The sequence below is a fragment of the Periophthalmus magnuspinnatus genome, chromosome 21 (genome assembly GCF_009829125.3).
Source record: "Periophthalmus magnuspinnatus isolate fPerMag1 chromosome 21, fPerMag1.2.pri, whole genome shotgun sequence".
NCBI classification, from domain to species: domain Eukaryota; kingdom Metazoa; phylum Chordata; class Actinopteri; order Gobiiformes; family Gobiidae; genus Periophthalmus; species Periophthalmus magnuspinnatus.
Window position 1 is genome coordinate 24,390,996 of NC_047146.1, and position 25,482 is coordinate 24,416,477.

At 35.8% G+C, this 25,482-nt stretch overlaps 2 protein-coding genes across 3 annotated transcripts; both read right to left on the bottom strand.

Moving 5' to 3' along the window:
- Positions 1 to 414: 414 nt before the first annotated feature.
- Positions 415 to 14,804, bottom strand: agpat3 (1-acylglycerol-3-phosphate O-acyltransferase 3). Of its 2 annotated transcripts, none has more exons than XM_033986583.2 (10): positions 14,598 to 14,804; positions 8,265 to 8,322; positions 7,286 to 7,513; positions 6,507 to 6,676; positions 6,260 to 6,421; positions 5,018 to 5,171; positions 4,655 to 4,757; positions 3,576 to 3,651; positions 3,241 to 3,439; positions 415 to 2,781 (listed from the first exon to the last, which is right to left on the bottom strand). In XM_033986583.2, exons 3-10 carry the CDS (start codon positions 7,461 to 7,463, stop codon positions 2,690 to 2,692), a joined length of 1,134 nt encoding a protein of 377 aa, XP_033842474.1. In that variant the 5' UTR covers positions 7,464 to 7,513; positions 8,265 to 8,322; positions 14,598 to 14,804; the 3' UTR covers positions 415 to 2,689. The 2 variants fall into 2 exon arrangements, with proteins under 2 accessions (XP_033842474.1, XP_033842472.1); XM_033986581.2 differs by lacking the exon at positions 14,598 to 14,804 and adding an exon at positions 9,352 to 9,465.
- A 1,213-nt stretch (positions 14,805 to 16,017) lies between these two features.
- On the bottom strand, positions 16,018 to 25,311 carry LOC117389025 (pyridoxal kinase-like). The gene is made up of 11 exons (XM_033986584.2): positions 25,029 to 25,311; positions 24,331 to 24,385; positions 20,449 to 20,553; positions 19,275 to 19,358; positions 18,954 to 18,988; positions 18,766 to 18,851; positions 18,406 to 18,451; positions 18,219 to 18,330; positions 17,821 to 17,957; positions 17,676 to 17,742; positions 16,018 to 17,166 (listed from the first exon to the last, which is right to left on the bottom strand). Exons 1-11 carry the CDS (start codon positions 25,107 to 25,109, stop codon positions 17,039 to 17,041), a joined length of 936 nt encoding a protein of 311 aa, XP_033842475.1. The 5' UTR covers positions 25,110 to 25,311; the 3' UTR covers positions 16,018 to 17,038.
- Between the last annotated feature and the right edge of the window lie 171 nt (positions 25,312 to 25,482).

The following is a 25,482-nucleotide window of genomic DNA, read 5'->3' on the forward strand; positions in this document are numbered from 1 at the left end:
TGCTAATGATGAAACATTCCAATATACCAATTAATACACATTCACTGTAAACAAACTGTAAACTTCATAGATCTAATGTTTTTTTAATGTTTGTATGTAAACAATTAAATAAGATTCTGAGTTGTTTAATTTAGGTTAACTGCAAAGCATCAATTGAAACAAAATTGCTCGGCAGCGTAATACATTTCCTTATTGGAAGCTCTGAATGATCTTTTTAATCATTTATTGACATGCTTGTAGACATCTGTGAGTAAAGACATTCATCATTTTTGTTGTGAGCTTGCTTAAACAATATTTTAAAATAAACTTTGTGATTCAAAATGAAATATATGTGTGACAAAAGATGCATGATAATGGAAATGGTCTCAGCTACATTCACAAAGATGTTAACAAAGAATAAATCAACAAAAGGAGTGTCTTTGTCATGTAATCCTTTAATATCAAGTGTCAACTGCAGAAAACATAAAAATAGCCTTAGAAAAGAAAAGCTGATGCATGATAATAACATAATTCTAATTTAATCTATTAATAATCAGTTTAAATTTTTTAATCAATACTTGGGGAAATGATAACTCTCCAACCACAATCATCAGTATTCATATATATATATATATATATATATATATATATATATATATATATATAGTATATTACTTCATTTCACAGCATTTGTTCTGCTTCAGAGTACTGTGGGACATGGGTTTGAATTTATAAGGACACCAGACCTATGTAATGATCTTTAACAGCCATCACTTTTCACATTTTTTTGATGTTTTATGAAGTTCCCAATTTATTCGGTCAGTTATTTCAACACCAGTGCATTAAGGGGAAAGTAATCCCAAAAATCTGCTACAAAATTATTAATGTTCCAGTCCTTGACCATAGCAGGGCTCAGATGGCATCTAAAAATCACAAAAAAAAAAAAACACCAAAGCAGCACTATTAAGGCTTGTAAGGAAACCATCTCTACATCATACATGTTTCTTATCCCTGGTAATCCCAATAGTAATAATCATGAGTTTAGACAACCTCTCATAGAACAACAAGATTTTTAGCATTAGGTCTATTTGTTTCAAAAACGATTTATTACTGCATTCACCACTTTTATCTGGTCTATTTCAGTGAACGTGGCAACTTTGCCATTTAAAATGAATTTTCACCTTTCCACAATATCAGTTTAAAATGCCATGATTATTGGTATGCATCAAAACGATCTATTAAAACAAGAGACCATTGCAAACTGTAAAAATGAATATATAAATTTAACTATAGTAAAATATAGATGGATAGCGGTTAAAGGGATGCTGAAAGAATATTCCCTGCCTGAGCAAGCTTGAGTTAAGGCAAAGTTTAACAAAGACTACTGCAGCCTTAATGTAGACAGCAAAACCAAACAGCAGGAAATGTGACCCTTTTAGAAACAAAAAGGTGCGGTATAAATGACTGGCATTACACAGGTGCTTTGCCCTGACAATACAGTTTTGATAATAGAACAAAATACAATGCAAGTGGGCTAGCATGACCAAGTTGTAGAATATGAATGTTTGTATACCACGTCAAATGAATTAAAAAAAAAAAAAATGAGCAGTGCTGGTAATGAGACCTGTAACATGGCAGGTATCCTTGATAAGGACAGCCCTTATAGTGATACAACAGACTCCAGTCTCTCCACAGATGTTCAACAGAGAATATGTTCACCCAAATGACACCAATGTAGCTCCAAATGATAATAATTACTGGTTATAGAGGTAAAAAAGTGCAAAAACAACATGAAATTGTAAATTGCTGGACTAAGTACCACTTGTAGTACTCTAGCTCCCTCTTCTGGCCTATTAAATTGTTGACCAGGTGAATATTGCAAAATTTATTTTTAGTTATATGAATAATAGACAGATTTTATTTCAAGCTATTTCATTAGAGTTAAATTTATTTCATTGTACTGACAATTGCAACATTCAAGTCTAAAGTTTTCCAATATTCAAAAGCGGCAATTTTTCCAAATTGTTGTCTGGTATTTAAAGATTTATTTTGCTCTTCTTTAACTCTAAGAAAAAGAAATCGCTTTGCAATATTACAAGAAAATTACAAGGACCTATGTACTGACCAAAAGCAATTGAAGTATGCCATCAAACCATTTCTTGACCATATAATCTACCCTGTTTTTTGTGAATTGGGTGAAGAGAGACTGGGGCCTCAAGGCACCGGTTCCTATTACAAGTCCCACGTAGAGAGAGAGAAGAGACGTATTGTGTGTTAAAGATAACAAAATGGATAACCTCTGGACGTGAGGTTAGAAATCTCCAAATATATGTTGTGTTTTGGTGGCTAAAGGTAAAGGATGAATTTTGAACCACTTCGGTCTTGTGAAGGTAGTTAGTTGGGTAATGCGGGCCATGGCTTGTTTAGACCAGCTTTCCGAATGACTAACAGGTTTGGAGCTTAGCCTTACTGGGATTTCGTGGAAATGAGATAGTGGGTTACTAGCTGGATTATAAACGCACATCTCTGCATCTCTCGCTAGGTCTCTAAAGCCTGTGTTTTTCAACCCAGACTTTCCCAATAAAGTATTTCTCTTAGTTGTTATCTTAGCTGGCTCTCCTCCAGGCTTACCGACTGGCATAACAGTATTGGAGGAGATCAGAGTTGCTGCATAAATGCAACCACACTTTGTTATAAAGGATGACACACTTTAATTTTGTTTCTTGGCCTCTTGGTCGCCGTAACTCGAGCCCGTTTTCTTTACTTCTGTCACTCCTATAAGACGACGGATGGCTATAGATGCTGGGAGGTAAAACAAAAAAGAACAAGATTTAGTTACAAAGAGAGCATTCAAATGTTAAATGTGCACTATGTAACTTTTCTGGTGGAAGGTATGCTACATGCTTATCTCCATGGAGATGTTATTGTTTTGTCTTAAAAATTCTGTGATATAGTAAAAAAAACTTGTCTATCTCCATGGAAACAATGAAGTGATACTACCAGGCCAAGTTAGAGGTTAGATCTGAGGTGAGTCAGGATGCATGTTTTAGCATTAAACAGTAATTAAATAAATAGTAATTAAATACATGCAAGGTAGATTAGTTTAATAAATACTGTGGAACATTCCAGGCAAACCAATAAAATCTCCACAGAGAAAAGCAGGTGATGGACTCAAAAAGTTACATAGAGCACCTTAAAACTGAACTAAGTAAAAAGACTTGAAATTTAAAGTATCAAGTTGCACTAATGGACTTCACCTACCTATGATGAGGAAGAGGATAAAGCCAATTATAAGGAGGGGGGAGCCGCTCACGACCACTCCACATGCAAAGTTGATGAGAGGTGAAAGCAGCAGGGTTGCCCAAAACAGGAAATTTAATAATGTCCACGGTCTGCGATGCGGGATTATCGTGGGCCCGGGGAACTTTCCTTCTTTGTTGTAGTTTTCTTGTAAGGCATCCTGCAGGGGGCAAACCATAATGAATTTTCCAAACTTTTAGCTCTGTAAGCAACTAAATGGTATTATGTACAACTTTTTAATGTAAAGTCTGTTATTGATGATAGTTTGAGTTCTAGCATAGCCTGATTGATATTACCTTTTCCTGATAGAGTTTGTGAAGCCAACTGGCACACTCCTGCTCATCGTTGGGTATCTCCTCTACAGGAATACGCCTGGGAAAAACACAAAGGCAAACTTGAAGCACTCAAGACTCCGTCAAGACATTCACTCACTGTTTTCTAATTTAGCAACACCTAAATCCCAAGAGTCTCATCAATTGTAAAACAAATGTTTCACAATAATATTTTTGATATTTTAAGTAGACTTAAAGTCATAAGAATGCATATTATAACATAATTTTGGTCACCATGGAATCAAAACTTAACTTTAAAATCTACATCTCAGAGAAGACTAGGATGAGTGAAACAAAATAAAAACTCCAGGTATGTTCTTAATGAAAGGACGGCAATATGGCATGTTTAAAAGTTTCAAAAGGTCAAATAAATTATGTATTGGTTCCAGAAATATTTTTAACTAAATTAAAAGTATTCTTGGAACCAATACATGTCTCCACAATAGAATATTTTAGAGAATCTTTTCAGAATATGCCATGTAAAAATAGAACAGAACCATCTTACAGGAAAGGGCAAGTGTGGAAGAAATTTGACACATAAAAGCCATAAATGAGTTACTGAATTAGCTTAACTGTGTTTTCAAGTTCTTTCAAAGGGGAGGCTTAACTGCGTAGCATATTTTCGAGTAGACCAGCAAGTCCACTAGATGGCAGTCTGTCTATAACCAAAGTACTACATCTCCAAAGCCTCTATATAAAACTAAACCAAACCATTTCCTACAGACATTAGAAGTGATCAACCTGGAATATGGTATGAATTTATAAGATTTACATTACGCATGTTAAAATTCACAAAGGCACTTCTTATCTATGAGCTACCTCATTCTGTTAAACTGTTAGACCAAGAACCATCCGCACACTGGGAACAGGGCCAAAGCACTCAGAGCTGTCAGGTGCAGCCCTTATTGTTCCAGGACAAAGATCCAGGTGGTCGGGGGCCATAAGGCGAGAACTACATTCATCATTTTGCACTTGAAGAGGCTCAGAGCAGCTGTATCACGGTAAAACGCTTCATCATCAGAAATGGGGGTCCCCTCACTCACCTCACACACATGTCCGCTTTGTATTTCTTTCCATGGACGATGCCCAGGAGAGTTGGAGTTTGGTTGTCTTTAAAGTTGAGGGTGACGTCATAAACAGCAGATACTGCAGAAAAGAAAGTAAAGAAGGAATATAAGTAAATGCAAGTTGAAGAGAAACTATATGTTTAAATTTGTTTTTTGTTCTTTTCATAGAGCAATAACTTAGATAGATTTACAATGTCTGTTCAAGATTGTGTTATGACAAAAATTAGATATATATTAAAAATGTGAATCCTTAATCCAAATATACATTAATATTCATAGGCTACTAGTTTTGAGAGGATCAGACATTACCTTTGATGGTGTGGTTGTGCAGAGTCTTACCTGTCCCCTTGAGACACTGCAGTGTGGTGGTGAAGCCTTTGGTGCGGGGCAGGAGGTGATATTTGAGCTTGGGGAGGCCTTTGCTCTCGGCCACTTGCATACTGATCTGGTGCTTCTTCTCCGTGAACCGTGTACCCTCACAATACAACAGGAACTGCAAAGACAAGAGCCCTGCATCAGTAATCTGGATGACCGCTTTTCATTGGGGGTTGGTTCAGTTACAGATCGAGTCCAACCCAAAGTGACACTATGCCACGATAAAGCCCCTTATCTTAGGAGTCATCCGAAGAGCTAGCATGTTATAACAAGTGCTTAGTTTGTTGATGAGCACATTTGAATTGGTGATCCTTTAACCCTGACAATTGACAGAGAGGAAGGCCCTTGTTATAACTCATCATGAAAAAGTATTCATTGGCTTGTTTATTTCAATGTTATAATTGGGCTGAGAAATTTTGGAAAAACAACTGCAAAGTATCTGCGATTTATTTCTCACACATTTCATACTGAAATACGAATTAATGTTGAAACTAATACAAAAATCAAATGCAATTCATATTATAACAGGGTTAGAATGTTTTATACAAAATACAATGCGATAATTTGTTTTTTGATATTATGTTACTTAATTAATAGTAGGCTTAAGATTTGTGGTTAATATTGCAATTTAACGACGAATAATCTCACAGAAATCAAGTTAGCCTTGCCCTGCTATTTGACTTGCCATGTAATTAGGTCAAATCCTACTTATCTCACCTGGGAACTACTTCGCACCTTTGCCAAACGTCTACCATAAAACAGATTTACTAAGTGCAATAAACACTGAAAAAATAAATTTAAAAAAGTCAAAAGAAAAACAAAATGGCAAAAAATGTTGCTTTCTGGAATATGTGCTGTACAGCTGGTGACCTCTGAACTTGAAGTGTCTATTTGTTGCTGCCAGCAACAAATAGCTCATGAAAACTCGATCAAAGGACACAAGAGATTTCTATAAAATGAAAGAAACCCGTAAATCCTTTGTCTCCTTCTAGCAAAACTGGAAAATCAAGTCTGGGCACTATAATTTGGGCACTAAATCATTGCGAGTAAAAATTACTTGGCTGAAGTCTCCTTTAACATCTTTATATGATTCTACCCCTTTATGCACACCATTTACCTTTAAGATGTTTTCACAGTTCAGTATATTTACTCAGCATAAAAGCATTGGTAAAATTAATTGGTGATACACAAAGGCAGGATACTTACCCACATGTGTTCTGGATAGTCCTTGAGTCTGTCCAGTCCACTAAACACCGTTTTTCTGTCCTCTTCCCATTTTCTTTTGCAAAAAACTATTTCAAGGAAGTACCATGTCCAGCCAATCAAAGGGACCTTCAGTAACTCATGTTTGGCTAACACTTTTGAACTCTAAAAGAACAAATAAAACATTCATTACAAACAATAATTAAGTGCAAAAATGTCAAAATATATAAAAACATGCTGTTTTACTGACCCCTAATATTCCATATCTTTCACACATGGTCCAGCCACACAGGAAGTCAATCTCATAGTTATGGTTGAGGATGACAATGACGTGCTCTTTGCCGAATTTGTCCACCGTAGCCTGGTCGGTGTAGAGGGTGCATTCTGTGCCAGACCACCACTCCAACAGCATCACCAGCTCTGCAATCACAGAAATGACACACATTGCATTTGTCATTGAAATCTGGGGCATTAGAGTCAGCTGCAACACCCAAGGACCTTTCTATAGATATTAGACTGAGAATTAATTTAACCTTGCAATTAACCACTGCTTCTGACAAGTTGAATCAGCAGAAAATGTAAAGAGCCAATATCCTTAAAGTATTCCTTAATGGCATTGTCACTGACCCCACCATATCACCATATGTTCAGTAATAAATGAGCTCGAGCCCTAAAATGTCTTGAAACCATTACATCTCTCTAACACTATGGAAATCCAGAATACTACTTGCAAACAAAATGTTAAACTTTACATGGCAACAATTTACAATTAGTATTCCAACCAGTTATAAAAATGGTGGCCTTGAAAAAAATCAAATCAAATCTTTCAAAGGCAAGGGCTGTTTTTTCTGTCACATTAATGCTAGCAACAGCAAGCATGCTAACAGCGCACTTCCTGATTTGTGGAGGATAAAACACTTTATAATTAGATGTAAACAGGTCACAGTGGTCTCAGTTTGACCTCAAGAGCAGCTTGTACTGGAAAACAGACTTTATTTTATCACATTAAAAAATGGGTACTGTACTCACGGCTCCAGAGTGAGTAGGCGAGCCTGCAGTTGATGCGCCGGTAAAGCTGTCTGTTGATTGGCCACAGGACGCAGGTGCAGAGCTGGATGAAGTTTATGATGAGACCGCTCACCACAAACACAAAGCCCATCAGCAGCTGCAAGATGAACAGGCTCTTGAGGTAGGCCAGCAGAGCCATGGCTGCAAAGGCCCAGAGCTACACAGGCCCCTCTACGCAAGACCACCGACCTGTAAAATGCAACAGAGGGGACAGGGGGGGTCAGGGGGACGGCAGGCTGTATGTAGGCCTATCATGATAATTACTACGTCAACTTACTGCTCAATACATCAGAGACGGGAACAATTATTTTTGGGGGTCAGTACCGGTATTTATTGTGGGTACTTCTTTATATTAATGGGGAACTTTGTGTTATTTTTCTGTACCATAATAAGATTTGAAGATTTGAGCTATACCAGGTTGACTAAATAAATTCTATTCATTCATTAAGTGTTTCATTTATTTATGTCACCTCATGTTCATTTACAATGTTTTTTGGGAGGAAATTATGCTTACAGGCCTAGCTGTATGTAGGGCATTTTAGGAATAGAAATGGCCATTTTTAAACCTAATACAGTGCATAGATTTGCAATTTATGTTTCAAAGTCAAGATTCAGTTCAAAGAGATTCCACTCCTAGGGGGCTTTTTGAGATGCTCAGAGTCACTTTACAATTTTGTGCACGTTCACTCCATACTCAGTTATTGCTAGTTACTCTGGGGCAGATTGGCAGCTGCCAAGTGCCATTGGCCCTTCTGATCGAGTTACAAATGAGGCCCAAACATGCTTAAATTCCAAGATATAACAGATCAGGCATTGCCAAAGCCAAAATGGTATGGGGATCAATTAGAACACAACGATACAAATTTATTGCTATTATAGAACATTAGATTATTAGTGCAATAAACAAATTATCATTAACTAAAACTAAAACAATACATACCACGGTGGGAATCTTTTACAAGCCGCGTTTACACGGTCCGTCAGCCAGTACTACAGTCCTGAAACAGAAAGAGTTGAGGAAACATCAACTCTAAATGCAAGTGACATAAGTGACAGTAAACATGAAAGGCTGAGACAAAACATTGAAATTTAATTAAGTGTGGTCTGCAGTGTGTGCAGTAAAGCAACAGATATTACTCCTGGTGTGAGACTTTTACACATACTGTATACATAAGTAGCTTAGCATGACCTTTTCAATCCATAAAGAAGTCAGGCTGCTTATGATGTGTTAACACTGTCTGACCCCCATACACAAAAGAGGAGTCAAAGGTGGCACAGGTCGTGGAACTCATGTCTCAGAGAAGTGGTCATTTACAACTTTTTCAATCTACACCACAGCAAACAGAATTGTTCCAAACTAAAATTATGCAAAAACACAAGTTTATTTTAATTTTTTTGGTTTCTCAATATCCAAAATATATTGACTTTTACCATTCCATAAATATTTACAAGATGGTCAATTCAACAAGACCTCACCAATGAGAATTTTCCTTTTTTTCCTATGTATTTTCTAATATGACCACATTTAGCATAATATGTAAAAAGGCTGGAAGTTTAAGCATTAAACAAAGCCAGATGCACAGTTCAGTAAAATCCTTGTCATGTAAAATTCTAATTTTAATCAAATTCAGTCAGTGCAAGGCAATGATGTGCTTGGGTGTTTTGACTCAAGGTCTACAGCCAGTCCTCTGCTCCAATCCACATGCTTTTACTATCGGAGATCAAACTTTGTGTTAAATAGCAGTGATTAAAAGTAAATTTGCAATTTCTCTGTTCAGAATGGTGAATACATTTTTAGTCATATCAGCCAGCCACTGATATGTTTCCCAATATAGTCAATGTGCACCACTTCTAAATCTCACATCAAGTCTGCAGCTGTAGCACTTGTAGTTCACCAAACCAACTATATTTTAAGCTTTTCAAAACCAGCCCAAGGTCATTAGCCAAAACACAAACTCCACTTCAATAGAGCCCATAAACAGCAACAGAAAATAGAGTAATAAAATCAACCGTAAATAAAAGCTTACATGTGCCTCCAGCAGCCCAGTGTCTTGGTTGAAAATGGTGGATTGGGAGTAGATTTGTAAAGTTCCACGTGTGCATCTGTGGTGTGTGCAAGTCCAAACATCAAGCTGTCTTTACTGTGGGTTAAACATGTGAACTTTGCTCCGAGTTGGAAAGGCGCAGCACTAAAGATAAACTGTAGCAAGTCGCTATGTGAAGGGTGGGCCCTCAAGTTTTATCAGTCCAGAAGTGGGTGCATCTGGATAGCTGGTTCGAAATATCTGGGCAGGAATAGAATTGAACTGACTGTATTACAGATTTATAGTGCAAACAGTTCCCACTTTTAATCAAAAATAGGAAGGATTAAACAGGATTTTCCAAAAGCTTATGGTTTCCTTGAAAAAGCTGAAAAACCTTGTAAAGTATGTCATATCGTTACTTTTACTATCTCAAAAGCAGTATGCAGTTTTGACCACAAATAAAGATTGGTGGTCCATGTGAGCTCCAGCCAGCATATACTGTGTTTGTGTCCTTAGGCAATGCAGGTGAAGTGTCTTGCCCATGTATAAAAAAAGTTTATAATATCTCGAGTTCACCATAAAAATGCAATCACAAAAACGCAATAGTAAAAACTAAAAGGACACAAGAGGAATAAGCCTAGGTCTAAACAGTAAATAAGTGAGTAATTATGAAATCAAGACTTGACTTGCACAATCCACCAAAACTGACCATACAGCATTTTAGCAAGTTGAATAATTTGCATAAAGCTTATACTACAATTACAACAAGATACAAGTGATACATTTTTGTAAATACAGTTTCTACTTGACTTGAAGATAATGAACAATCACCTTTGTTTGACCAAAGCAAACAGCTGACTTTTGCTGTAGCAGCTGAACTTTGTGTCCATTTCTCTGTGGTTTCTGTGCTCACCCTGGAGTCAGACTCAAAATAACCATGAATTCACACTCAGCTTAGGTCCAAATGATTGCTTTGACAACAGCTTCCACTCTGTTCTGCTTCATCATTAGAAAAACATTAGTAATGCTCAATTTATGAGGAAAAAAGCACAAAAACTATGACTGCAAGACACTGAGACTGAATGAATGATATTAAAAGGCTGTGTTTGGTTCATAAAATTGTTTGACAAATATAATCTTGCAGTTTGTAATTGTCTTTTACTGAAAATTTCAAGTTAGAACAAATATTTTATCATTTGTTTGTGCTACGACTGCCAAGCAATTTTTTGGAGCACTGCCTCAGGGATCAGGAATACACCTAGTATTGAAACCAGAATACACTTTTTTTTAATGAATTTGTTATACCACTTCTAAGATTAACATAATTTCATTTCAGAAGTAGTAAGAACTTTTTAATAATTCCATCTGTTGTCAACCTCTATACCAGAAAACTCTCAGGTGGTCCAAGCACAAATCCAATGGATATCCATGTCCCTGTTGAACTGAGGCCCGACCCTGTGACCAGCCTGGAGGAAGATTAGGGAAGACGGGTTAAATCTGCTTAGAGCAGGACAGCTGCTTCTGCTGCATCACCTACAAAACTACTTCTATTTCTTAGAATCATCTTATAACATTTGTCAAAAATAACTTAACAGCCACATCCAAAACAGCCACATCCTTATTTTGAAATTAATAGTAGTCTTTGCAGAACAGAGCAGCACAGTGTAAAAGCAGGTCAACAGTGGGGAGACTAATTTTCAAAGATTTAAATCAAACACACAATCAGTCATGTTGCCTGTATGTGCAATGCAACCCAAATCTTAGACCATTCAGCAGTCAAGCACAACTTCATTTTGCTGTTTGTTGCTATAAACCAAATTTGGATTGCTGCTACCTGGTACCTTTGTAATGGGAGTATATTGACATTACGGATCAATTGTTATGATTTTTTAAACTTCTTCCATTTATTGGGTTGTGGATTGGAGTCGACTAGATTCTACCTTAGGAACTCTGTAGGATTTAGGCAGGTAACAACTTGGATAATGCAAGAAAGTAATATGACACCTACAAGACAATTTCTGCGTAAGTGTTTCGCAACTATATTTTAGCCTGGTTAACCCTATTCTTGATGCAAAAACAAACTTACCAGTAGACGTAGTAGGCCATTGCCATCACCACCAGTGCTCCGCAAATGCCAGTGAAGATCATAACTGCGCTCTGGTTCAACATTTTGGCCTTTGGCTTGTTACCAAATCAAAATCAGAAAATTAAAATAATAATATAATAAAAAATAAAAAGTCCACAGACGGGACAGCAGCGACGTTGTTCACAGGGCGTCCTTCCTCATAGCGGCGCTAATCCCAGGAAAGCGATGGAGCAGATTATGATGATGCCAGAACCTGCCAATTCAGCATAAACTAAACTCCATTTTTTATTGTAATTTGAATGCACAAAATATAAACAATTAACAACTGAATATCCAAAGGCGTGTCTGTGATTCTGAGGAACTTTGTAGCAAAAACAAAATAGCCAAAAAGCTCAGGAAGAGGTAGACACACATGGGAGTCCAGTCTTAGATGCATCCCCTCTCTCTAATCCAGTAGATCAGATTAGGGCTGATTAGCAGGCTACAGGCACCCTGAATATGTCACCATTCATTACTGTTAACAAAGGAGACACAAGGACTATCGACAATGGTCAGGTTAACACAATTGTGTTTGTTGCACCATAAGACCAGGCAAACTAAAGCTATAAAATGACATGTTCTTAAATCAGTAAACAGAATATCTATTGCAGTACAGATTGGTTGTCCTTCTGTCAAAATAATTAAAATCTTAAAATGTGCTGTAACTCTATATAAATGTTTATAAAAATGTATTAAATATATTTTGTTTATGACACAGTTTTGAAAAAGAAAATATGGAATTTGGGACAGATTGCTTATCAACATTAAGACTGATCAATCACATTTCTAAGATAGGCTTGCTGCAATTACAACAATATGTGTCCATCTTAGTTTGTAGTCAACAGTAATCAGGGCCAAGCTTTGAAATCAATGAATGCTCTTCTGGATGAACTTACTCCCTTCTCACTTCCTGGTTTGTTGCTACAGTCCTCACATCTTAAAAGAAGTAGATTTAGAATTATCAAATAGAATAAAAAAAGTTGAATATTCTAAACTAATTAGTGATCTAAATTTAATATTATGGTCCATAACATACAGTCAATGGTTTTATTATGTTTCTTTTGTGGGATGCCATCTTAGATTAGCCCCACACTCTTTTCCAAATTGTCATCACAAACCCACTCAAGCTGTCAATTATGGAAAGCCCAAAATAACTTGGCATCAGGTTCCTTTGAATAGCACTGACAAGAACATACATTCAATATAACCAACATGACAATATGTTTCAGAACAAACAAATGATAAGTAGCTATAATTTTAGCTATGCCAAAAAACCTGTCAAAAAGACTATTTTGGGAGGAAAACACAGTTCAACATGGCAACAAGAGTTTAAACACTGGGCCTATGGATGAGAAGTTCAATGCATATTTCTTGTTACAATAAAATATCGGCTGTCAATTGTATTAGAGAAGATGAATGAACATATTAGTATTCACCCTTTATTGAATCCACTTTACTCACACTAGGCCTTTGGAGGATGCTTTTTTGAGTGAAGATTCTTTGAACTGATGGGATACTAGGTCAAAGGTGACTGTTAAGACCAGCAATAGACTTTGAAAAACAATTATTTACGCTTTGTTCATCTCACAAAACCCAACCAATGCAAACGTCCTCAAATCTTACTTGACCATATAATATCATTGTCTCTATAGTTCCACAATTACGTAGAATGCAAAAAGAAAGTGATTTCAGTCCATGTTTAACCAGTGTACCAGAGGTATGAGCTTCAGGTGCCAAATGGTTAGAATATAATCAGTTATACAACCCTGATAAGATATCACATTGTACACATACTATTCAAAGTATTAGAATGACAACAATGGTGTCAACATTATTTAACTACGAAGGTAAATGTTAAAAAACACACTGTACTGCAGTGATGATGTGTTTACTGGCATGTTAAGCAATTTGTTATATATCTGAAAAAGTTATTACATTATCTAATTTCTAGTGGTCCAAGTAAAACTGCTACCCAGAGATGTGCAAAGACCTGGGCCCATAAAAAAATGGGATTGGGGACACTCCTTTTTTGAATAATTGTATTTAATTCATTTTGGAGTCAAATCTAACTAACTAGCTAATATAATTCTATAATTATACTTTTATATGTAATTATAATTCAATAATTCCATACATGCATATATAATAATATATAATTATAATTCTATAATTATATTATACAATTATATTAGAATTGTATAATTATACTTTTATATGTAATTATAAGTCCATAATTCCATATATGTGTACATAATTATATAATTATAATTACATTTAAAAGTATACCTATGCAATGATAATATAATTTTATAATATAATTATATAATTATAATTCTAGAATTATACATTACCAAAAAAAAAAAAAAAAGTCTACAACGTCTGCAGTGAACATATCGGTCATAAGGAAGCCAAAAAGCTACAAAAGTATAATGACCGCTAGTAACCTTTGGGATAGGGTGAGCGGTGGTACGACTCCGTTACGCCAGCTGCTTCTCACACGACACACGCTGCTGTCTAACAGTACAAGAACGTTTTAAATAAACCCAGTGACACCATGCCAATGATCAGACACTGCGCAGACCAAGTTACATCAGAATACGCCTGGTCCTAGCCGCATACATACACAATTTCCGCACAAAATGACAACATACAGAGTGAGTCTATACTCCACCTGCAGGCAATATTGTTGTTCAAAACGCAGCTATTACAACTCATCTGTTTGACACGTGTCTGCAAGTAAACAAATATTAACACAGCAATCTCAACAAACCGGAGTTGAAGCAAATCTCACAGAATAGAGGATGCATCAATGTTTGCTATAATGACAATAAGTTGGTAGCTGACTAGTGCGCACTGCAAGAGACGCACAAGGGCAGATACCGCTAGCTACAAACACTAGCAACCCACTAAAACTACTGTCAGAAGTCTACAGATCAGGCATATTCTGGTGCATTATTGGAACAAATACATAGAAGACTGCTAGATATTTGCGAAGTAAAGTTTGTCACGTTAGGCAGCTGAATGGAAATGAATGAATTGACCTGTGCCGCCTGCTAACGCTATGCTATGCTAATAATGCTAAGTAGCCGGGGTAGCATTAGCTTTCCCTTACGGGAGTCCTTACCTGATAAGTTTACCAGACGCACCAAACTCGCCGTGGGTTTTTCGCGTTGCTCCGTGATCTCTCGTCTCAAAGTTGCACAGATAAAATGGATGGTCAGCCCTCTGGTCTCCCCGCAAAATGACTTGGAAGATAATGCGATTTGCAGGAGCGCTATTGTTTCTGGTTAAAACCCCATATTTCCCCAAACCATCTGAAGGTGGCATGTCTACATCCGGTCCGCCCCCCTCTTGATAATATAAAATAAAAACAGATGAAAAAAAATAAAATAAATAAATAATAATAATATAAATAAAACTGATTTTTTCAGATTCCAGAGAGACTATGGTAGCACAAACAATTTTCATTTGAAGTATTTAATGTAATATAATTCGTGTAGTATAAATGTTGCTTATTGTCTGTAATCTCAAAGCAGCCCTTTATGCACAATATTCATTTTAAATGTTTACAATGTAAGCCCACTGAAGCGCTAACAATAAAATGCCTACAATTTATTAGACACAGACCTACAGATCGCATGAAAGAGAAAATTTTTCAAAAATAATCACATAATTTGATATTTTTTAAATAACCTTACGTATAAATATATAGCTTATAACCTGAATCATGTATTGCCCAGTAATAGAGTTCAGTTGTTGAGAGCAGTGTGACCTCTCCCCTAGTAGTCCACTTTACCATGTTTAGAGTGTGTTAGCCCCCTGGTGGTGGATTTGTATACACACATACAGGTTAATTATACGATTAGTTCACTGTGTGAACTTACTGTAATGACTAAAGTAATTAGCCAAAAATATTTAGAAGCTACAGCACCTGTAACCTTGACTTCATTATTTGTTATTTATTATCATTTGTTGTCTTGTATGGTCACAACTAATATTTAAGAGGCTTTGGTTACAGTGAGTTGTTGGTTGCATTGTTGAGTGTAGTTATTTGGGTTAATGCTGGCTGTAGCTACATGCTGTGGATTAGTGTTGGCCAAACAATCTGTTACCTGCTCAATCAATACAAAATTTGCAAGTCTAACTTTAGTATGAAATAGGCTGTATTTTTCTCTTGATGAAAGCTTTTCTGTTTGTTACAAGCTGTAGGTAAAAATATTTAATTCAATAAACAATTTTGTGTTTAATTGTATTCTGTTCGATTAGTGTTACTACTGTATTGTTGTATGTTCATAATTTTGTTTTGACTTATTTAATTTATTATTGAAACCTGTAACGCTATAACAAAAAAGAAAATATTTTGGAATGAATCTGTTTTAGTAATAATTCACTGATGCCAATTTCAAAGTAAAGAAATTCAATGGAGTAAAAGAGTTTTACTACATTTCTATGGACAATTGGCAATCACGTATTCCGTCCCTGGCTCCAGTGAAGTGAGATTAACAGCAATAACAATGACACAAAAACACCCAAAGATGACACAATTTGACTAAAAGATTATTTATTCATCGATATTTTCATTAAGGTGCTCTAGATTAGAGCAGGAGGTCAAGGGTTGGCACTTTACTTTCTAACATTACATTACTATTGATTCACAGACATCCAGTTTCTAACCGTTAAGGCTTCTACATGTCCTTTCATACCAACTCTTTCAATGAGATATGAAAAAAATAATAGTAAACCCTATATTAAATGTCATTGTGCAAGTACCTCAATTTGAGATGTTAAGACATAGATCTATCATGGTATACAGTATCTCACTACTTCATTCAATACTGTATACGTAAAAAAAGGATTTTTAATAAACTAGTAAAAGTAAACAATTATTAATAAATTAGACTTATTAATAATTTGTTATAAGAATAAATGTAATAAACATATCAAACTACCTGGCCTATTATTTGATTTATATTTGTGCATAAAAAATAAATTTAATGGCATCTAGTTTAGCTCATAATTATGTCTACACAGAAGTATTTGTAAGCACATTTTGTGTGATGATCAAAGGAAAGGGGGACCAAGCCATATTTGTGTCAGTCACCTGCCTAAATAAATGGATTGCAGACAGAAGGGCATCTGGTGTAAACAAATATACAAATTCACTTTGTGACGACAATCTAACCTGATCTGCATTTGTCATTTTTATAATCTTTGTTGGAATGTGCTTATAAACCTTGAGTCTTTGATGCAAATGGATGCAACAAATATATATATATTTTTTTTGTAGTACCCAGTTAAATCATTTCTCTGTAATTTGTTTTGACTATGCTGAAGATATGCAATATAAAATACAACAAGTTTAAAGTTGGGTGGGTGTACTATCACAATATGGATGAATAATAATCCATAGAATGACAGTGACTGGATTAGTGGATTATGTAATTAAATTATTACTAACCACTTTATTGAAACATAGTGGCACCTGTTTTCAAGTCGGTAAGGCAAAGTCACTAGACAGTCTTTGATGAGAAAATCCTACATGTGTCGCACTAAAACACCAAACCTTCACTGACTTTTTTTCTGTATAACTCGAGCTCCTAAAACAACAGCAGGGTTTTCAATGTCGGTTTTGCTTTGTACCATCCTTAGCTCCAGTTGTGCTGCATTTGGCTTTTTCCCGGGGCCAGCCATCTCTAAAATGGAGCCAGAGAGAAATATAGCATTATTACTCTGAGATGATGATGACGAACAGAACTAAAATCAGGTATAAAGGCTTAAGAAAATAAAACAAATGGGCAGGCCATTTTAACAAGTGATGGGTGGATCAATACTACAATATCAATACTGACTGAGGATTTGAGTATTGGTGATATTTCAAATTTCGTAACTTTTGAAATAAACTGTTAATATTGTAGTTTCTCACATACTGAATTTTTAGATACGTTCGGGTGAAGATAATGATGAGACCCTATTTACCAAGATAAAATTCTTTATAGTTGAGGAGTTTCAATACATTTTAATACTAAATTGTTATCAGTATAAGGCTGATATAGCAAAACTTGCCCTAATATTACTTGGTATTGTATCTAAAAAAAAAAATACTGGTATCTCCCATCACTAATTTTGAGTGCTTAAAAGGTCTAAAATATATGTGTTTAAATGCATGACCAAAATGACAATAGCAGAATAAAGACTAACGTACCATTGGCGTACTTAATCGTTCTCTTGATGACATGATGCATGACAGAGGCGGTTTTCTCACAGGCAGACTGTTGAAGTCACAAACATAAATTAAAGTAGTTATTTGTATTTGTATAATAGGTGTATCCAGTTTAAATGATACAGACCTTCAGATCCTTTGGATGGTGATGAGTCCATGCGAGCAACATAGCAGCAAACAGGTCCCCAGTGCCCACAAACACAGCATCCACTTTGGGGATGTCAATGCAGATTTTCTCAGTGGTATTTATCCCATCTGGTTTAACTGAGAAGAGAGAAAAAAAAGAGGTTGAAACCCCTGCATGTATTTTAATTGTTCATATAAAGAACATTTCTTATTTACACTGAATCAAGCTATGCATCCTCTGCATCTTTTGACGCACATAACCTCCAGGTTATATCAGGTCAAAACATTTTTTTTCCATACATAATATTATTTTAAGACGTAAAATGCCACAAAAAGCTTGCGTGAAGCACTTTAAAAAGCTTGAATAAGATGATATATACAAACTGTAAAAATATTCACCTGTTTTTTGACTTCCCAGAGCCACTAAAAACTGGTCCCCTTGTATGGATGGCAGATCTGTACTGGTCAGGACCACAGTCTCTGGGCCCATTTTATGAAGCAAGTCCATCACCTGAACACACAGACAATTATAAAAAGAACAAAACTTAAGATGCTAAAGAAAATGAAAGAGCATGTATAAACTCACCTCTATTGCATCTTCTACTGAGTAAATTTTCCTTCCAGTTAAAATCCTGAAACAGTGTGTAAAGACATATATGACTATGTTGTATCAAGTTAGTTAAGTGTAGCTGGAATTGTCTAAATCTAAAAGTTGGATTTTTTTTTGGTTTAGGTCTTTGTTGTAAGTCCTGATCGCACAGTCACCATATCTGATATATTTTTAGCCTGATAAAGACAATGAAGTTAAGAAGTGAAATTAATGCAGAAACTGACTACTATTGTAATGGAGTCATTACAGAATAGAAACAAAATAAACGGTTATTCAATAATGGAAACATAATTTATTTAATCCACCCTGTTCAAAAGCCTCCAATGTTACACTTACTCCGCTTCAAACTGATTGGGCGTGAGGATATCAGCCAAAGGCACAACTTTGTCTCTGTACACTGGCAGTAGATTCTCTGGAACATACTGAAAAAAAAACCCCAAAAAACAAAACACAAAATTATCTAAAATGCTTATTAATATGCAACAAAAATGTCACTTTTAAAGTCAAAAAGAAAGTTTGCGTACCATAGCACCTTGATCTCCCATAACAGGATCACAAACTAGGAATACACACACAAAGGACACAAAAATATATATTTTTGTTTATGCTGTAGGGCTGTAACAATAATGACACTGTGAAATTGCAAAATGAAAAATCTCTTGAGGACTGGTACAATAAATGTAAATGAATGGGTCTAGATGCATTGTACAATTTCTATATTTCTACAAGAACAAGAGCCTTGCCATATTTTTACAAGAAATATTTTAGCATGAAGTTAATAACATGTTACTACAGATACCATGAGATTTGACCACACTACTTTACTTTAACAGAATAGCCCTCACCATACACCAGTTTGGGATTGGTCCTCTTGAGCTCCTTTATAATATCCACCACTGTCTCCAGGAAGGACGTGTCTCGGCTGTACCCTGAGGCAGACAGGAAAAGCAATGGAAATTAGTGACATCTGGTTCTTACTTCATCCAATAATCCAATTACCAGACAATAGCACTTTTGTATTTTGCCTGTATTTTGCATCATTATGGCTTTGGTGTTGTTAGAATGGGTTTGTGTTTTGACGCAACAGGCTGGAGTCTCCTGCAGAGATGACGCTTTTTACAAGGGACTTAAGATGTTACTCATAATGTTAATACAACTTCCTCATAAAAAAAGAAAAAAACACTTTGCAAAAGTTTAAGCATGTTTGAGCGAGTACATAGCTACACATGGAAGTATTTGTAAATAGTAAATTGTGCGAGTAATTAGTTGACTGACAACAATCAAAAAAATAGCCCTTAATATCAAATAACTGTAATGCATTATTCATTTACACTACTAGTCACAGCTGCCCTGATGTAGACTGATTGAATCGTGGCTGCCAATCTGTGTCATCAGCATTCAACCTCTGGGTTTGTGATTACACTCTCTAATAGAGGTGGGATCTATGCCAAAAAAAACCTAACAAATTAGCATGTTACCACATGTTTAGAAATCACAATAAAATTTCTGATACACCATATAATCTAGCCCTAACAACAAGACCATACAAGGCCACCACCATAAACAAAAAATAGATGTTGAAATAGCCTTTTATCATTATTACAAATTTAATGTCTAATTGTTGCTATCTTGTAAACAGATAAAGTTGACTCTCTTACTCAGTTTAAGTCTCGGCTCAAAACTCATCTTTTCTCCCTGGCTTTTAATACTGTCTAGATAGAATGTCTTGGTACTTGCACTGTTATTGTATTTTATGCTCTTTTGTATAATGTAATTATACCTCATTGTGTGATGTTTTATGTGTTTAGTTATTTTATGTGAAGCACTTTGGTCAGCTGAGGTTGTTTTTAAATGTGCTATATAAATAAACTTGAATTGAATTGAGTAAGGTTGTTGGGTACAGATACTGCATACTAAATACTGGATTTGTTTGAACATGACGTGGATTTCATTGTTATTTTTCTGCATATTTTCTACAGTGGTGTATCTCCTGTGTGGTATGTCACATGACAGACTCACCTGTGAGGATGTAGTCATAGTGGTTGACATTATTGAGCTTGATTCCTTCATAAAGAACATTCAACTCCTCTGCAGTTAGGACTTGACCTTTCCAGTGGCCATAACCTACAAGAAGGAAATTACATTTAAACCTAAAGGTAGAAAAACAAAGGGGTAAGCTACTCAGTTAAACTCAGTATAACTGTAATTTGTCCCATGATTAATGTAATGTATAATTTACTTCTAACCAAATACATGCTTTTACCTTAGTGACGGAGCAGAACAATGCAAGTCTATTTTCCAATTGTTTCATTAAATGATTTAAATAGTTGTGAACTCATTAAGCATTAGTAGATTAGTAGACAATTAACATAAATTACATAGCAATTTCCCCATTGTACAACTCCGGGATTTTAATTATAAAGTTTGGCTAAGGCAATAACATGTTTAAAAGAATTCTTAAAAAGTGAGTAGTATCTTTCTGTATTTCAGCATGTGGATCATGTTTTTCACTGAAAAACTCTGCCCCCCACAGGGCTGCTGACCACTGGCTGCTGTACACATGTATAACACGTGCAGTTGGTTTGATTGCACATGTCATCATGAATAAAAACATGCATTTCGTATCTCAAAAACACCAAACAGTTAGTTTACTATTGGACCAATCCTAGAGGTAGAAATAGTGTTTGCCCTCCTGATATATTCCCCATAGACTCTGTGCTAGTCTTCCACATCGAGCAGAGCCAAATGGGGCCTCCTTGCACTCTGAATGGGATGCCTGTATCCTGGTTGCCAGCTTCCCCCCGCCTTTGTCCCTCTTTCAGCCTTAATAAACTAGAATAACCCCGAATGCTCCTCACGGCGAGCAAATAGAGAATAGCCATATTAAACAGCCATCCCATGAGGCTCTGGGTTCAGTACCCCTCCCACAGTAACAAGTAACAAAGTCCAGCTACAGATTGGACTGTATCAAGTGAGTTTTTAAATATGAGGTGCAAAATATTTTTAAATGTCCTGACACATACCCGCATGAGTAAATTTAGACAGACAATCAGAGCCATTTAGTAAAAGCCAAATGGTCAACATTAAGCAGAAATCGTGTTCATAGAAATCCATGTTTGTACTGGTTCAAGTGGTTGGAGAGGGGCTTGTCTGTGGCCCCATGTGGAGAGAGCACATTCTTTACATACTGTGACCCATGAAGCTGATGATAATCCTATCATCTCTGCAGGTGCCTACAGCAAATGGCTGTCAACTCAAGATGTTTGGGGTTTTTTTTCTACATTTTGAAGGGGGTAATGCAAAGGCTAAGGAAAAAGAAAGCATCTGAGCATGGATGATTTTTAAAGCATTTTTATAGTGGGCCTGGGTCTACAGCTACATGAGACCACTGTATAATGATGCAAAATATACATCAAATTATAGATCACATTCATAAGGTATCTATTCATACCCATATGGAAGCTTAATATTCTTTAAGTTTGTACCAATCTGATTGCCATTTAACTGCAAAAAGGTTATTTTCAAACCATGGGGCTGACTAGGTATCATTAAACTATACATGCTAGTTACTGAGACAGTACTGGACTGAAATAAAGGCATTTTCTTTATTATGGTTTGAGTTTTTAATGTTGTAATCTTGTAGTTACAAGTCAGGTCTGTGGAAAAACAAGGATACAAGTGTTTCAGGGTTTTTTAACAATTAAAATGTTATGGCGTGGGGCTTTCATTTTGAAAGTAACAGAATTGAGAGGATTTTTTTTGCCAGGTATTTAAGGTTAAAGATGGGGTATATTTTCGTTTTGAGTGTTAAGTGAAGATTTGTGTTTATTTTTATTTATGTTTTTTTTCAAGTCTTAAATGGTTAAACTGGTTGTACCTAAAATGGTATAGGCATCTGTTTGTCTAATAGTGATTATTAAAATGAAACAACATATGTTCAAGCCTTGTGACACAGTCACAAGGCTTGAACATATGTACGAATGCATGTACGAATGCATCTTGTAACTTGCATCTTTTGTTTGGTCATATGCCTTCTCATGTGATTGTATCATTGCACACCATTCAAAGATGTCTTCTTTTTTAATGTTAACTGTAAATTGATTATGCCTTACATACACTTGGACATTATACTGTTTTAAGCATGTCTGCATGTGAAGTTTGCTGGTGACTGTTGGTTCTGTAGACCGACATATCCAGATTAGTAGATAAATCAGTAATCCTCCTTAAAAACGTCATAATAATATAACCATGACACTTTTGATGAAGATCACAAATCTAGAACATGTGATTTTGAAGTTCTCCACATTGTAATCTATTAAACAGAGCATGACAATTATGGCTCTTTATTAGGGATACACTGATCCAGCTTTTTCAGATCTAATACCAACTTTGATGCTATAGCGTTAAGTATTAACCAAGGTCAATGCAGAGACTTAAACCAGCATTCATTTCCTTTAAACTAAAATAAAATAAGACAAAACTAATCCAAATGTGTTATGTAGCTGTCATTTACCTCTCAAGTGATTACAGAATGACTTTCTTGGCCGACTACGACCAGTAAATAGTCTTAGTAAATAGTCTCACAACCACAATAATGTCTGAAGCGATATTTGGAAGCCGATATCCCATCCAGCACATTTTTCAGTATCGTGCTGATATACAATACTTGTATTAGATCGGTGGATCCTTACTTTTTATTTCAATAATTTTAATAAGCAATAAATAAGTTTCCCTTTACCAGTAATGTCAATACTAATACTTTACCTTATAAAAACCCAAGTTCAATCTGGTACATGTATTTGTTAATTAAATAAATGATTGGCACTTTCTTTTAGTGCACCTATAAACATGTATACACCCATAGCAGGTACATTGCAGCAAGAACATATCCATGCCCTAGTAGCTAAATAGTAACAAAGTAATCCTTTAATTTGGAGATAAAAGGTCTAATTTTACTGTTGCGCATGGATAATTATACTGTTACGCATGAGTTCATTGTTTACAGTATCGTGATGCTCAGTAATATTTGTTAATAATATTTTCTATAATGATATGAGGCATTAAAACAGTATGACTAAGCAAAACAGTAATTGCTAGGCGTTTTCCATGTTTCCTCATTAATATAATACAGAATACATTTTCTGCCAGATGCCCTGCCTACTTGAACCCTTTAGCAAAACATATCAGGGCTTGAAATTGGCTTATGATCATGTTTGACTGGATATTTATTGCATTGCACATTGCATTATTGAGCCATTTTAAATCTTGAAAATGACGTTGCTGAATATTTGCATTTTGATTACTTCAAACCAGGTCCACCAAAGATGTTTAACTACTAAGTCTGACTCACCTGTCTTAAATCCCATCAGTGGATAGGGAGGCCCATTGTCTCACTGTATGCTTATGGACACTGAATGGTCCTGTATCTGTGGCCAAGAACAATGCAGAGCTGTTTGTTCTGCACCAACAGCTCATGTTGCAAATCAAATATATCAATGTTTCTTGCATAAGCTTTAACTTTTATAACTTACAACATAGGTATCACCCAGAACTGAGCAATTCCAGCAAGTGAAGTGGACACATGCTGCAGACCATTTGAATGATTTGATTAGAGTCTTTTTTTTTTTTTTTGTGTTAAAAATGTGTCATTGTCTACCTTTCCAACTGCCAACATAGCAAAGTACTTTAGTTTTCAAAAGTACTATCTTAATGAATTAAAAAATAAATATGGCAAAGTCTGACATAAGTAGGTATAAAGACAAAATAATAAAATCTTACAAAGTCTGATACCAGAATAAAAGACAATGACAAAAAAAAAAACGCCTGGATATGACTGCTCGTGTTATTAAACTTTTACTAACTGTGAAAAGTCCTTGTGAAATAAATCATCTCCAGACTGACCTGTGTGGTTAGAAAACTGCACTGAGTTTATTGAGTCCACTTCAAACCCCAAAACCTGCAACAAAGGAAAAAAAAAAAAAAAAAAAAAATGAACACGAGAAGACTTTTACCAAACCACACCGTTCATGATCTTTACATAGTAACTAATGTCAGGCTAATAAATGTGACAAATTATGACATTTTAGATTAGTGAATGTGATTTTTGGAGAAAGGTGTTGGTGAAGAAAGACAGCCTATGACTTTGACACAGAACGTGCGAGGTTAGTCTGTGGTCATTTTGATAGCTTTGACTGAAATTTGATTTTACTTCTATATCATGACAAAAGAAAATAGAATTTAAAACGTTTCAGTGCTCAACATATACCAGACTACTACTACAAAGTTAAAAATGTATGAGACCTAAGATAAACATTATTTATCATCGCGTCCAGCAGAAACACTATGTTCCTTTATAAGTTTACTATACACTCACTGACTAGAATCATTTTTGAATGAGCAATTATGCAGAGGGCGTGAATAATACGTGATGTAACCCATTATATGGTCTAGGCTGACTTCAAGACTTTTCCTACAGCTTGTCTCGTGGAGGATTTCCGCTATATTTTGACCAAAACGCACACAAATAGTTATACGATCTTGTATTATTAATCATATCGGTTAAATATGTAAACGTAACATGCATTTAGGATTTATTTTACCTGCAAAGGGAATGTCGCCGACTTGTTCCCTACGTATCCCCTGACAACATGACTCTGAATGGACAGCACTCGACACTCCATCTGCGCGGCCTTTTCACGGATACAATTTTAAAAACAAAACGCACAAGACCCTAATAAAGCGGCATTAAGACGTGGTGCACACGGTGTGGTCGTGACACGATGAGACGAGGCATGTGTGAGCGAAGAGGAAGTCCAGCGGGGAAGGTGAAGGGCAGGAGGAGAAGACGCGCCACTGCAGCTGACATTTACGCTGTTTACGCACAGGCACATCTGAGGACAGCTAAACCTGTGGTGAGTTCAGAGGCAGGGGCACCGTGGGACATAGGATGACTGGATGAAACATGAGAAACAGGAAAATGAATGGAACATACAACAAGATCAAAACGATAATTACTCTAGAGTGCTTCCTGAGAATATGTTAATAAAGATCAAG